The sequence below is a fragment of the Python bivittatus genome, unplaced genomic scaffold (genome assembly GCF_059951505.1).
Source record: "Python bivittatus isolate LINGU-HERP-01145 unplaced genomic scaffold, Pbiv_v1 ctg000360_np1212, whole genome shotgun sequence".
NCBI classification, from domain to species: Eukaryota; Metazoa; Chordata; class Lepidosauria; order Squamata; family Pythonidae; genus Python; species Python bivittatus.
The window spans coordinates 868448-882266 of record NW_028277069.1 but is presented as its reverse complement, the minus strand read 5'-3'; the positions used below and the strand labels follow the sequence as shown (position 1 = coordinate 882266).

At 37.7% G+C, this 13819-nt stretch overlaps 1 protein-coding gene across 1 annotated transcript; it reads left to right on the top strand.

The window, feature by feature from the left end:
* Positions 1-2500: 2500 nt before the first annotated feature.
* Positions 2501-10162, top strand: LOC107326680 (vomeronasal type-2 receptor 26-like). Its single transcript, XM_088143669.1, has 6 exons — positions 2501-2757; positions 5655-5946; positions 6294-7157; positions 7852-8079; positions 8282-8408; positions 9261-10162. Exons 1-6 carry the CDS (start codon positions 2501-2503, stop codon positions 10160-10162), a joined length of 2670 nt encoding a protein of 889 aa, XP_087999795.1.
* Positions 10163-13819: the final 3657 nt, after the last annotated feature.

Genomic DNA, 13819 nt, shown 5'->3' with positions numbered 1-13819 from the left:
CCTACAACTTCTGCTCAAAGAGCAGGTAGCAGCTGTGGCTAGGAGGGCCTTTGCACACCTTCAGGTTGTGCACCAATTGTGCCCATTCCTGGACTGGGAAGCACTGCTCACTGTCACTCGTGCCCTTGTGACCTCCTATCTGGACTACTACAATGCAGTCTACATGGGGCTGCCCTTGAAAAGCATTCAGAAGTTTCAAATGGTGCAGAATATAGCTGTACAGGTAGTAAATTATACTGGTTACTTGGCACATGTAACACCAGTACTCCATGAGCTGCATTGGTTGTCAGCATCCTTCTATGTGCAATTCAAGTGGATGGTTGTCCCCCTTAAAGGCCTTCATGGCTTGGGACCAGGTCACCTGAGGAACAAGGCCTTTTCCTAGTTGTTTCTACCCATTCTATTTGGTACAGCAGATGGGCACATTCCAGGTCTCATCGGTCAGGGAATGCCGGTTGGTGGGGCCCAGGAGATGTGCCTTTTCTGCCATAGCACCTGCCCTATGGAACATTCTCCCTCCAGAGATTAGGATGGCCCTGACTCTGCTCGCCTTTCATAAGGCCCTACACACTCAGGTCTGTGACTCGGCCTGGGGCCCTGATGGTGTGAAGGGTCCCGTCTTCTGGTTATGCTAACAACCATTGATTGTGACATCCTATAGTTTCACATACACACCCCACTCCCATCACTATGGCAACAGATCTTACATATGTCTATCAAGGTCATATTCCTTACTTGTACAACTGGCTGCTAATGGGCTTCTTGGTGCTACTCAAGGTGCTGGTTATTAAAGCCCAACATAGCATAAGTGACCACCTATCTTTCATTTTTTCTGCACATCTGGTGAGACAGGGCAGAGTGGGCACACTTCAAGTCCCATAGATCAATCAATGTCACTTTTCAGGACCCAGGATGTGTGCCTTCTCTGTTGCAGCACCTGCCCCCTGGAATGAAGTCCCGCCCCCTCAAATCCACCCAGCTCCCACGCTGATGGGATTTCAGAAGGCCTTGAAAACCTAGCTATTTACCCAGGCCTTGGGTAGGGTGGATGGGACTCCCCTGTTTGTTCTAATATATATTTATAAATATTTTTTTCATAGAATAAAAGAAAAATCGAAAGCAGAAAAGAAAAGAAAGAAGGAAAAAAAAACCAAAAAAAGTGCAAGAAATGAAAAAGATAGAAACTAAATTTAAAGAATATATAAGTAACTTCCTTTTTGTAGAAATAATTTTTATTAAGTATTGTGCAGATAAAAATTAATACAAATTACAAAAAGAAAGAAAAAAAGAAAGAAAGAAAGAAAGAAAGAAAGAAAGAAAGAAAGAAAGAAAGAAAGAAAGAAAGAAAGAAAGAAAGAAGGAAGAAGGAAGGGAGGAAGGAAGGAAGGAAGGAAGGAAGGAAGGAAGGAAGGAAGGAAGAAAAAGAATAGAATAGAATAGAATAGAATAGAATAGAATAGAATAGAATAGAATAGAATAGAATAGAATAGAATAGAATAGAATAGAATAGAATAGAATAGAATAAAAAAATTAAAAGTCCAGAAAAGGAAAAAGAAAGAAAAGTGATTGAAGAAAACTCATCAAGTGAATACTATCAAACTTGACATTCCAAAGGTTCTTAGTATTAAAAAAGCAATAAAAGGGTTATTCCAAATGTGATTAAGAAATGAGACTTGGCCAAGCTTTATGTCCATATAGGCTACATTATGGTTGTGAGCATAGATGGAATCCCTCAACTCCGAGCTGCTCCACTCACCAACTGACTGCAAAGACCTTGGTTCCTGCATCCTACTCATGGAGGGCAGCTGTCTGGAGTGCATGTGGGCAATCCCATGATCTCTCCTGTCCCTGGAGAGATTTCACTGGCCAGGATATGTCCACTCGGACTGCTGATCTCAGACATAATGCCATCCTCACTCCTTCAGGGACATCTAGCTCACCATGTCCTCACCGGAAGTGATATATAACTGACTTCCAAATTTCCTTTCAACAGTTAATTACAATCTTACTGTCCTTTCCCCTTCCTAGATGTTATACAAGTCCCTTCAGTACCCCATTTAATCCACATCCACATTGAGAGGAGAACACTTCTCAAACTGACAATTAACAATTATGTGTTTTTTGTTTTGGTTTGATTTTAAGGCCAGTTATGGGGAAAATGTTTAACAGATAATTAACTCTTTCTGGAATTGGTCCAAATTACTGTCATCTGTTTATTCACTCAAATCTCCAGAGATTTTCAAGAAAGCAGTGAAAAAAAGAAAGCATGGCTGAAAGAGGTTATAAACTAACCCCAGTTCCATGGAGAGCTTGGGGTGGTGGGAAGGGTCAAACAGGACTATTGGGTTAATTTCCTCCAGTGTCTGTTTCTTCTTTGATCAGACTGACTTAAGATTTGAGCTATAGAAATCTCAGTATTCAAGCATGTGTCTGTATCTCCATTGAAGTTTGAGGTTAGATTGATGCTTTTCTCTTAGGAGATGTATGGGGAAAATCCAAGATGCTAAGTTGGTTTGGAACATGTTGGAAACCTCTTTTAGAAGATTTTTTGGCTGCTGATGTGTTATTCATTCTGATCTTCCCTGTGATCAAAGTGAATACTCTCAAGTGCCCAATGACTGATCCTTTTCCTATTCCTCATGAATGGTACCAACCAGGTGATCTCCTCATTGGAGGGGTGGCTTCGCAGAACGTCTATGCCTTCAGTGAGCATTTGTTTCATGAACATCCATCTCAGGAGCTCTATGGACTTTCAGAGTAAGCAAATCCCACACTTTTCTTCATCTCATAATCTGTTGCTTTTTCTCAGCTTTTTTAGATAACCACACCTATTTCTATGAATAAAAAGATGCTCAAAGAAAGCAGATGAAAACTTTATCTGGTCAAGTAATTCCCTCAGTTTTCTGAGAGTTTCTGATGTAGGCTAAATAAGACTTTATTTAGTACTTTATTGTATTTATAAGAAGGTATCATGAGAGGGTGAACATGAATGGCTAAATAATAGCTAGATTACAAAGGCATAAGACATGAGGAACTAATAAAATGAAGAAATCTTTAAAGATATGGTCCCTCTATTAAATAAAATGAGAATAGAATTAATTGATTTTTTTTTTAACAAAAAGAGATCTATCCATAAGAAGGAACATTAACATCTAAGTTCAGAGTGTATTTGAAAGATAGAATTAGAAATTTACCTAGGGTGCTCTTCATAACTAAAAAGATTTTCACTGTTGAAATTTAGAAAGTAAATCTGCATAAAACATGGTGCTCAAGAACTTCTTATCTGAAGTTTCAAATGTTTACCTCAAATTATAAAACAATATTTGAAGCGATGAAAAAAGGCACAAGTTTATGTCCACCTAACATATTTATTTATATGTCACATAGAAATTGTTCAGTACTTCATCCATTCATTATTGCTCTACATCTTTTTATGAGTAACCTCCCAGATGTTCTGAAAATCATACAGAATAATCATACAGTAAAGTAAATATCAGTTCAGCAGTATAAAGAAAGGTTAATCTTTCATTTGCATCACAGGCAGAAATGAGGATTCTTCATTCTCAATGAATTCACCCACATAGAATTATTTTCTCAAAGATTCTGGGTGATTCCACACTGCTGTTTGTCTCCCTTGCAGATCCCGGTTCTTTCTTAAGCCAACTTCAGAAATGCCAGTCTGGATTGCAGCGGGTGGGCAGAGAGGCTGGGAAGGTGCTAATTCTGGGCTAGACCTATTGCAGGACCAGACTGGTTATTCCCCAGTTTCTTGCCCTTTCCATCTGTGCAGCGATGGCCAACCTGTTGGGTGGCTTCCTACATTTTTCCTTCATACTTCTGTAGATCCGTGGAAATGGTCTAGGAAAGAAGAACTAATAGTTCAGCTTCATAGAAACAAAGTAGCAATGATCCTGTTTGCAACTTCAAGATTTTTAAAGAAAATATATAAATAAAGAGGAGGGAATTCACCAGTTTGGGGAGGAACTGAAGTTTTCCCACTGTGCGATGTAAGAGTTGAATGGAGCAGGAGTTTTTAGGGTTGCGGATATTTCATTGACTTAACAGGCCATTGCTTGATCATGCAAGTGTGTGTGTGTGTGTGTAAGAGTATGGGCAGACCCTGGATAGGAGGGGGGCATGCTGGGCTCTGCAGCCAATCAGAGGTAGGTCTGCTACTGCAATGGAACCAGTGCTAGAGATCATCTGCTCTGAATGGTTTGAGACAGCTTGGGGCAGATAACAAAAGTTTTGAACGAAAGCTGGAAAAAATGATTTAGGGAACATTTGCATGAGCTGGGGGGGGGAGGGAAGCAGGACATCATCTTTCCTGCACTCAGAAAGTGATGGGTCAAGCAGAAAATGCAGATCTGCTCTCTGTCTATTTGCAGGTTGATCCAGGGGAAATAATCCAGAATGCTGTGAAAATTAGAAAGCAAACTTGAAATTGGTTATAGGCGAATACGCATTCCAGGGAAATTTGTGCAAGTTATGTGTGTGTGGGATGTGTGTGTGTGTGTTAAATAGAGTTAATCATATTCATTTCTTCTATTACATACTTTTCTATTTATTCACACAGACTGTACTGACTCAGTTAGTATTCAGGCATATAGTAGTATCTTTGTTGAAGTGAAATTTTAGGGTTCTTGTTTTAAATTGCTTTAAGAGGTGTGGTGGAAAAAATCAACATGATGAGTCAAGTAATGGGTCAAGGTGGGTATGTAGAAGACAAGTTTAAAAGGATTATTCCATCATCATCATCATCATCCTCATCTTGCTTCGGATGTGTTGTTCTTTCCAATGCTCCCAGTATTCCAAAATGGTCCTTTCCCTGTTCCACATTAATGGCACCAGCCAGGTGATCTCCACACAGGAGAGATGGCTTTCCAGATCATGAATACTTTCAGTGAGCAGTGGATATACTTTAATGAATATCCATCTCAGGAACCATTTGAGATTCTACTTTACTACTTCTCAGGTTTCCCAGATCACAACAGATTGCCATAAGTAATTAGAGGATCAAAGTGGACGTATAAATATCTTAGCCCATTTGTTTCTTGAATTTTCTGAATGTTTCTCACTCCATACTGAATGAGAAAGTTGTTCTCCCATTTAAATATATATATATATATATTTGTGAGAGAAAGTATTGAGATTATGGATTGCTATAGAATAGCTTGACCATGAAGAAAGGATGGATCGGGATTCATGAAATTAAAAAGAAAAAATTCAAAAGAGTAAATATCTAAACAGCCAGTCATCTTTTTTGTGAAAGAGTGAAAATGAATAAGAAACAGGGCAAGCTTCTAATTTCAGTGTTCATTTTTGGAAGGGAGTGATAAAGAAAGAAGTGGAATAAGTTTAGAATTTATGCACAGAGAAACAGCTCATATTTTGCCATTGAACATTGCCTTAGAAACCTAAAAATGTATTATTAGTATATGTTATCCTGAGTAACTTTCTGTGAAGGAAATGTGTAATAAAATGCTCCTTCATAAATACTGCATGGACTGTAACCAAAAGTGCTCAATAGATTAGAAACATCAGCATTATTTAAAAAAAAACAACAATTCCAATCCCAGGCTGAAATCACTGTTCTTCTCAATACCATTCTATGAATTATAGAATTGTTTTCTGATAGACTTTCTTCATTGCAGTCTGATCACAAAATTCTATCAGCATGTCCTTTCCTTGGCCTTTGCTGTGAAGGAGGTCAATGAGAACCCACAAATCTTGCCCAATGTTACCCTTGGATTCCACATCTATGACAGCTACAATAATCCAAAGATGACTTATCGGACTACCCTGGACCTGCTCTTCAAATCAGACAGATTTCTCCCCAACTACAAATGTGGACTCCAGAAAAATCTCATGTCCATCATCGGAGGACTCGGATCAGATACTTCATCCCATATAGCAGAAATCGTAGATTTATACAAAATTCCACAGGTTGGTCCAGGGTGAGGGGATTCTTCCTCTTCTTCTTAATTAATTAAAACCCAAGGGCATTCTTAAATGCTCATTCTCATCAATTTCACCTAATTGTTAATAAGTGACTCAAAATCAAAGTTGAATTCCATAGTGAATGATGCTGGCATTTTAACAGGTTTCCTGTTAGGTTGAATAAAAAAATGAGTGCCCAGAAATTTAACTGTATTCTCAAAATCGAGAAATTATGGCGCAGGAATAAATTCTAATCAATCTAACCAATTAGAAGTGGTCCATAAAATGCCTAAGAAAAATCAAGATCTCTCCTTAACTCCTCCCCTGTACCATGTCTTGATGCTCTCTTTTAGCTCACATATGGATCATTTCCCCTGGAAGAAATTGATACCAGTCAATTATCTTCACTTTATTTCATGGCCCCAAATGAGGTTCCTCAGTATATTGGGATTATCCGATTGCTTCAGTTTTTTGGATGGAAGTGGATTGGGCTCTTTGCTGCTGATACTGAGAGTGGAGAAAATTTTTTGCAAAAATTGCAGCCGCTGCTTTCCCAGCAGAGAATCTGTTTAGCTTTCACACAAAGATTTCCAAAACTATTCCGTTTGGATGACTTAGATAAATTTAGTGATATAATGTCCAACTTTTATACCCATTTCACAGACATTAAAACTAATACATATATCCTCTATGGAGAATCTTTGACACTTGCATGGCTCACAGCTCTCAAATTTCTATGGGATGCGGCAAATAAGGGAAATACATCTTTATGTAAGGTGTGGATCACCACAACCCAAATTGATTTCACACTAACAGGAACCCAACAACATTGGAATCTCCAATTGTATGATGGGGCCATTTCCTTTCAAATCCATTCAAGTGAAAATCTGGAATTCAAGGAATTTCTTCAGTCCATAAAACCATATTCAAGGCACAAAGATAGATTTCGAAACCATTTTTGGGAGCAAGCATTTGACTGCTTCTTTCCTAATTCGGAATGGTCACCAATGGGCAGTCAAAAATGCACTGGGGAAGAAGAACTGGGAAGCCTTCCTGAACCTCTGTTTCAATTAGAGATGACAGGTCACAGCTACAGTATCTATAATGGAATTTATGCTGTGGCTCATTCTTTGCATACCATGCGATTAAAGGGATCCAATCAGAGAAAAATAGTGGCGGGTAAAATGGCTGAATCTCCAGAACTACAGCCTTTTAAGGTAACATTTCTCCAGCACATATGTTTTCTTTTCTATAAAGAATTTAATACAATATAATTTAGCTTCAAAATGAGCTAAGCCTTAATTTCAAGTATAAACTATTGTTCAAAGAGTATAATGGCATGTGGGAAAGATACCATTGGGTGATGGGGCAAAGAGATGCTGCCTAGGGAACAGTTAGATAAGAGTCAGCATAGCTCTCATCTGGATAGTGGGTGGGACAAGAGACTCAGAAAGGACCTTCCCTAGTTTCTGGGGCTGTAAAAGAGGTGGTGGGAGAATTTTACTTTCAGACTTGCAAGATTTTATTAATGTAGCTTTACAATAATGTAGACCTGGCTATGTTTACCTGGTTGTGTTTCGTGTCTAGTCTACCTGGTAAGGCTGGCATATAGCAATAATCTCCTCCATCCCAATTAGATTACATTTAACTTTCTCCTCAAGGAAGATTGCATCACACAATTCTTTATAATTTATTCAGTGACAACACTTTGTGGGTTGACCTCTTGGTTTTATCAAGGAAAACTTGAAAATATTACATTCTTTACAATATATACTCTTGGTTTTGTACTGGCATTTTGTCCAATGAAACTGCATAAAGAATTTTGGAAATCAGACAAGGAATGTCTAATATGTTGATTTTTCTCATTATTGTTATTTCAACTTCCTCTCTTCCTCCTTCTTTTTCAAGTAGCTCCACCGATTTCTTCAAGGCATTTCTTTCAACAACTCAGCAGGAGAGAGGGTGTCCTTTAATGAGAAGAGGGAAGTCATAGGAGGATTTGACATCATCAACATGATCGCTTTTCCAAACAAGTCCATTCAGAGTGTGAAAGTTGGAAGGCTAGATCCCAATGTTTCTTATGGAAATGAATTGATCATTAATGAAAATCTAATTGCATGGCACAAAGGCTTTAATCAGGTATGGGCCTACATACATGTAGAATGTTTAAATTTTTGCAGCTTCCTTAAAGAATAGAAAAGATTTCAGTTAAAATGTCTCCAACTGATCTTTGCTGGCCATGATTCTCCTTATAAGATGATTAGTTGACTCTATTTTCAGCTGATGAAAAAGCATAACAGATTGGCAACTACCTCTGCAAACTTTTCCATGTTATGAACAGGTTCTGCCAGTTTCTCTGTGCAATGAATACTGTCACCCTGGATTTTGGAAGAGAAAGTCTGAAAGGAAAACCTTCTGCTGCTACGATTGTGTTCCATGTCCACAAGGGAAAATTTCAAGCAAGATAGGTCAGTTATGAAGTCCTTCAATTTTTTATGACACTGGGTGGAAAGAAATTGCTTCATCACAATTTATTTATTGCTAAGGGTGAGTCTGTTGTGCAGGGAACACAGCTAACCCATGTTAATCTTATTTAGTAATATTCCCCAACATCTGAAAATAAAAGAATAGCTTTAAAAATCCTGACAACACCACATGAAATCCCTTCTTTTTCAGAAAGCGTGCTCTAAATCCCAGAAAAATACAAACTGGGATTTAAAAAGAAATAAGAAAGTAAAGAAAATGATTAATTTTTAATTAGCATTAGGTTCAGGGATTGTCATCTGTGGATGCTCTCTATATAGTCCCAAGAGAAACTGGGGACCAGTTATATGACAGTCATGCATAGCACTACACATAAATACATTTAGAAAAGTATTGGAACTGCTGGTATATTCTTTGTAAAATGGAATGGGGAAAAATGCAATGATCAATATTATGTATAGATTACAATCTATTAACTAACTCATTAATTAGGCAAATGTCTAAATGGTTTTGGTACCTTGACAAATATGAAAATTATAAACTCAACCCTAAAACCAAAGAGATAACTGGCAGGGAACAGCAACCATATTCTGTACAATCTAAATTTTAATTATTCATTATAATGAATGTCTCAGACTTCATGCTGCTTCATATCACACCTGATCGAATCATAGATTTTTGATATACTTAGTATAGATTTTGGAATAACTATTGGATAACAAGTACATGAGTAATGGATTGCAGAATGAATATCAATCTTCAAACAATAGCAAAGAACATTTATTAAAAATTAGTAAATAGGAACTAAATGATTTCACGCTGATCTTTTCATGCAGACACAGAAGATTGTTTCAAATGTCGTGAAGATCAGTATCCAAGCAAGGAGCAAGATCGATGCCTTAACAAAACAATGAGTTTCCTCTCCTTTGAAGAACCTTTAGGGATCAGTCTGGCCTCAGCTGCTGTTGCCTTTTCCCTCATGACAATCAGTGTTCTTGGCATTTTCCTTAAGCGTAGAGATACTCCCATCATCAAGGCCAACAACCGGGACCTCACTTATACTCTCCTCATCGCCCTTCTGCTCTGCTTTCTCTCTTCCTTGTTATTCCTTGGTCAACCAGGGAAAGTAACCTGCCTTCTGCGGCAACCAGCATTTGGCATCATCTTCTCAGCTGCTGTTTCTTGTGTGTTAGCTAAAACTATTACTGTGGTTGTAGCTTTCATGGTGACCAAGCCGGGTTCTCCAATGAGAAAATGGGTGGGGAAAAGATTGGCCCTTTCCATTGTCCTTTCTGGTTCTGTTCTTCAAGCAGCTCTTTGCACCCTGTGGTTGGCAACCTTTCCTCCATTCCCTGACTTAGACGTGCACTCCCTTATGGAAAACATGATTTTGCAATGCAATGAAGGCTCCATCTTCATGTTCTATTGTGTCTTGGGCTACCTGGGTTTCTTGGCTATTGCCAGCTTCATTGTGGCATTCCTTGCTCGAAATTTACCTGACAGCTTTAATGAAGCCAAGTTTATTACTTTCAGCATGTTGGCCTTCTGCAGCGTGTGGGTCTCCTTTGTTCCAGCCTATTTGAGCACCAGAGGAAAAGCCATGGTGGCTGTGGAGATCTTCTCCATCATGTCCTCCAGTGCTGCCTTACTGGGATGTATCTTTTTCCCAAAATGCTTCATCATTGTGCTGAAGCCAGAACTAAATAGCAGGCACCAAGTAATCAAACGGAGTAATTAATTTATGTCTACATTATCATTTTTTTCTGAATGAAAAAGGAAGGATATTAGCAAACAAAAATTAAAGACTTGCCCTTTTCAATGTTCCTTCCTGTTTTCCTTTCCAACCTACAATTGTACTATGTGGTTGGTCACCTCTCCTCCATTTTAATTTGATGTAAGCCACCCAGAGTCCCCAATTGTGGGGAGATGGGCAGGGACAAGTTTACTAAATAAATAAATAAATTTCCTGAATTATATGTGCCCTCATTTACTGTAGAAGTGATCCTACAATGAAATGAAGGTCATTTTTCATGTTTTCCTCTGTCCTGGTCTAAATGGGCCTCATGGCCTTCACAAGCTTCATCGTGCCTTTTTTTGCCTATAAATTACCTGGCATCTTCAATGAAGCCAGGTTCATCACTTTCAACAGGTTGGTCTTTTGCAGTGTGTGGGTCTCCTTTGTGTCAGCCTATCGGAGTACAAAAGGAAAATGCATGGTGGCTGTGGAGATCTTCTCCATTTTGGCCTCCAATGCTGCATTACCTGGGTATATCTTATTTCCTTAAATGTTTCATCACTGTGCTGGGACCTGAGCTAAACAACAGGGAGAAATTAATAAAAAGAATGATTATTTAATGCATTTTTCTCACCATATTGCCACATTCATACACTAAATACATTAGCCCCCAGGAGTATTTGTTCTTCAATTCAAATCATTATGGCATGAAGGATGTATGTATGTCATATATCTGAAACATGTTTTTTTCTGAAATATAGCCCATTTGCTATGCCATTCTGTTTCTACTCTATCAAATCTGATCTTAATAAAAATTAAATAAAAGGGAAATGCATTATTATTACTGTTGTTTATTTATTATTGCCTGATCTACTTTTTGGGATGTCTCCTAATGTTTACTAAAAGGAGAAGTGAAACCCTTACATTGTAAACTGTTGTGTGCAAACATTTGTCAGGAACACCAAGATCAAAATACCCCACAAATATCTTTCTGGAGGGTGGGGGAAATCTTGACCTTATTTCTACCTCTTGCAACCCCTGTTCACTAGTTTATAAATGAAACAACAAAACAGCAATAACATTTAATTAAAATCCAAGTAATCAGGTTGGAACCTGCCATATCATGGTTGAGAATGAGTTGTATAAGTCCAGTGTTGTAATGATATCTTTTATCCACCTCTTTATTTTCCAAGCTAAAAATAATGTTTAATATATCTTGATATGTCATAGAACACGTGTGTGAGTGCATACATGTCAGTCTTAGCTAGAAGAGAATTATTTTTCTTTCCCTGAATAAGACTCACATGTAACATTTTAAAGGGCCACTGAAACCCAGTTTACGTCTGCCTGTTGACATAGAAGCTAACTTGTTGACTTTGGGCTGGTCACTTTCCCTTTGTCTAAGATAAATCACACAATTATTGTTGTGGGAAACAAATTAGAAGTACCTGGAAATTAGGCAGGCTAGAAAAGAAAGAGATGAATGTGTGAATATGTACTTGATTGGGTAGAATAAGAAGGTCCTTCAACCCAGAGTTTGAAACTAGTAGTAGTTAAGGGAAGACTAGCAGATATTAAGAGAAGCAAAGAAATTGTTCAGTTGATTTGGTGGATCATCTCTTAGTCTTTTTCTTTAGGCCTTAGACAATGAGGAGGGGCTTCAGCTAATGATCTAACTGGGTAGACATAGGGACACTCAGAGCCACAATCTTTAAATTGAGACTTGGAAATCCACAAGCAATGATTGCAGCTAAAATGTTACATGTGCCATGTGAACTGGCTGTGTTGTCAGATTCTATCCAACAGAACATTCACGTGATTTATTATGTGTTTAAAAGAAAATAATAAAATAATGTATAACCCACTCCTTCCAAATGCCTCAGGGACTGTTTACTTGAACTACTCTGAATATGTAGATTTGTAGGTTAAGTCATTCTGTTTATCCTACACACAGGAGAGGTCCACGTTCTGCTTTTTTCCCACCCTAAGAAATATACCCTGTGAAGTTGTGCTTGGTTCCCATACTTCTTTCTGAGTGTCAACCCAAGAAACATCTCTTTCTCTATGCATTTCTTTTTAAATTATATTTAGCATCATCTTTTTAAGTCATAGGAGCTCTCTGTCTCTCTCTCTCTGTCTCTCTCTCTCTCACACACACACACACACAGTTTATTGCTAGTAAGGCTTGTATATTTTGCATTACTGATGCAGATTGAACTTTAATCTTTAGAATGATAAATATGATCTTCTTGAGGTGACATTTGCTTAACCATCATGTTATTTTGTTTTAATAGCATACATATGTGTACACACACATGACTCTGATTTATGAAATTTATAAAATTTATCATGCTTCAGTTCAAATCAATCCTCCTCCTCCTCCTCCTCCTCCTCCTCCATAAAGTTCCTGAGGCTGATCCAATAACCCGATACTTCCAGCCCGACAATAATGATCTCCATCTACCAGCTCCCACCACACCAGAGTACTGTACTGGATTCTCTTTTTTTTTTTACTTTATTGTTTAAAAATAGCCAATGAATACATATAAGATATTGCATGATCCCTCCAAATTACCAGTGACATATGACAATATATGGTCATATATCTGATGGTCATATCTGGCCAAAAAGCATCCATTTAAATAAATGCAAAATGTTGATAATCTTCTCCCCATCAATCACTACAGAGGCCAAGGTAGTTCTTAATATCTTTAAGGACTTTTCCTTTGTGTTTATAAGACTAGATGTTATATTTCTAAACATGCATTAGGCCATGATCATATACCATTTTCAGGAAAAATCTGTAAAAATAAAGGCCAGTGCTTTAGTTTTCAGCTTGCCAGATCCTAATATATTACTTTTTAGATTAGATAAAACTTATGTGAAAATTAATGAAGAGTAAAACACAATGCATCTTGAGGGCATTTCTAAAAGCAGAAATGATAAGGTGGAAACAGAACTGGGAAGAGATTTGAAACCACAATCTAAGAATGAGGCAGGAGAATCACACATGATTTTTTACAGTTTAATAAAAAAGACTTTAGTAGATCAGGAGGTTTTCATGGGTAGAATCTGATGTGATGTGTGAAAGCTGAACTGAGACCCAGAATGCATGAACATTGCACTGAACATTTGTTTCTAAGTAAAAATTAAGATATTGATATTAATCTTGAAAGATATTCCTCATTTATTGGAAGACAACAATGATATAGATTTTCTATTGTTGTCTGGACACCTTCTTACAAGAAAGTGATTCAAAGAAAAGATTGGGAGATGAATTCCACACAACACATGAACATTGTTTTATTTGCAGGATTCAAATACAACTGGAATACTGTGACTTAGACAGTTCTCAGGTGCTTCTTCTCCAGACTGCTCTGATATCCAATCCATGTAACTTCCACCCCAATATAAATTGCCTTTATTTAAATTTCAGCAAATTCTGAGTCCCTGGTACAGAAAGGGTTGAATAATAAGATATTTATGTCTTGTAACTCAGCTTTAGAACCCTTGCTATCTTTGTATATTTCAAATTAAAGTAACAAGAATTAATCCTACCATTACCTCTGGAGTGTTAATATCCTTCCCTTTTAAGCTTGTCAGCATAAAATATGGAATATGTATTTGAAGTGTGTGTGTGTGTGGGGGGGGGTACATGAT

Coding starts and splice junctions, on each gene's coding strand:
- LOC107326680 (XM_088143669.1), top strand. CDS start 2,501: ATGCTAAGTTGGTTTGGAACATGTTGGAAACCTCTTTTAGAAGATTTT. Junction 5,947..6,293: donor ATTTATACAAAATTCCACAG/GTTGGTCCAGGG, acceptor GCTCTCTTTTAG/CTCACATATGGATCATTTCC. Junction 8,409..9,260: donor GAAAATTTCAAGCAAGATAG/GTCAGTTATGAA, acceptor CTTTTCATGCAG/ACACAGAAGATTGTTTCAAA.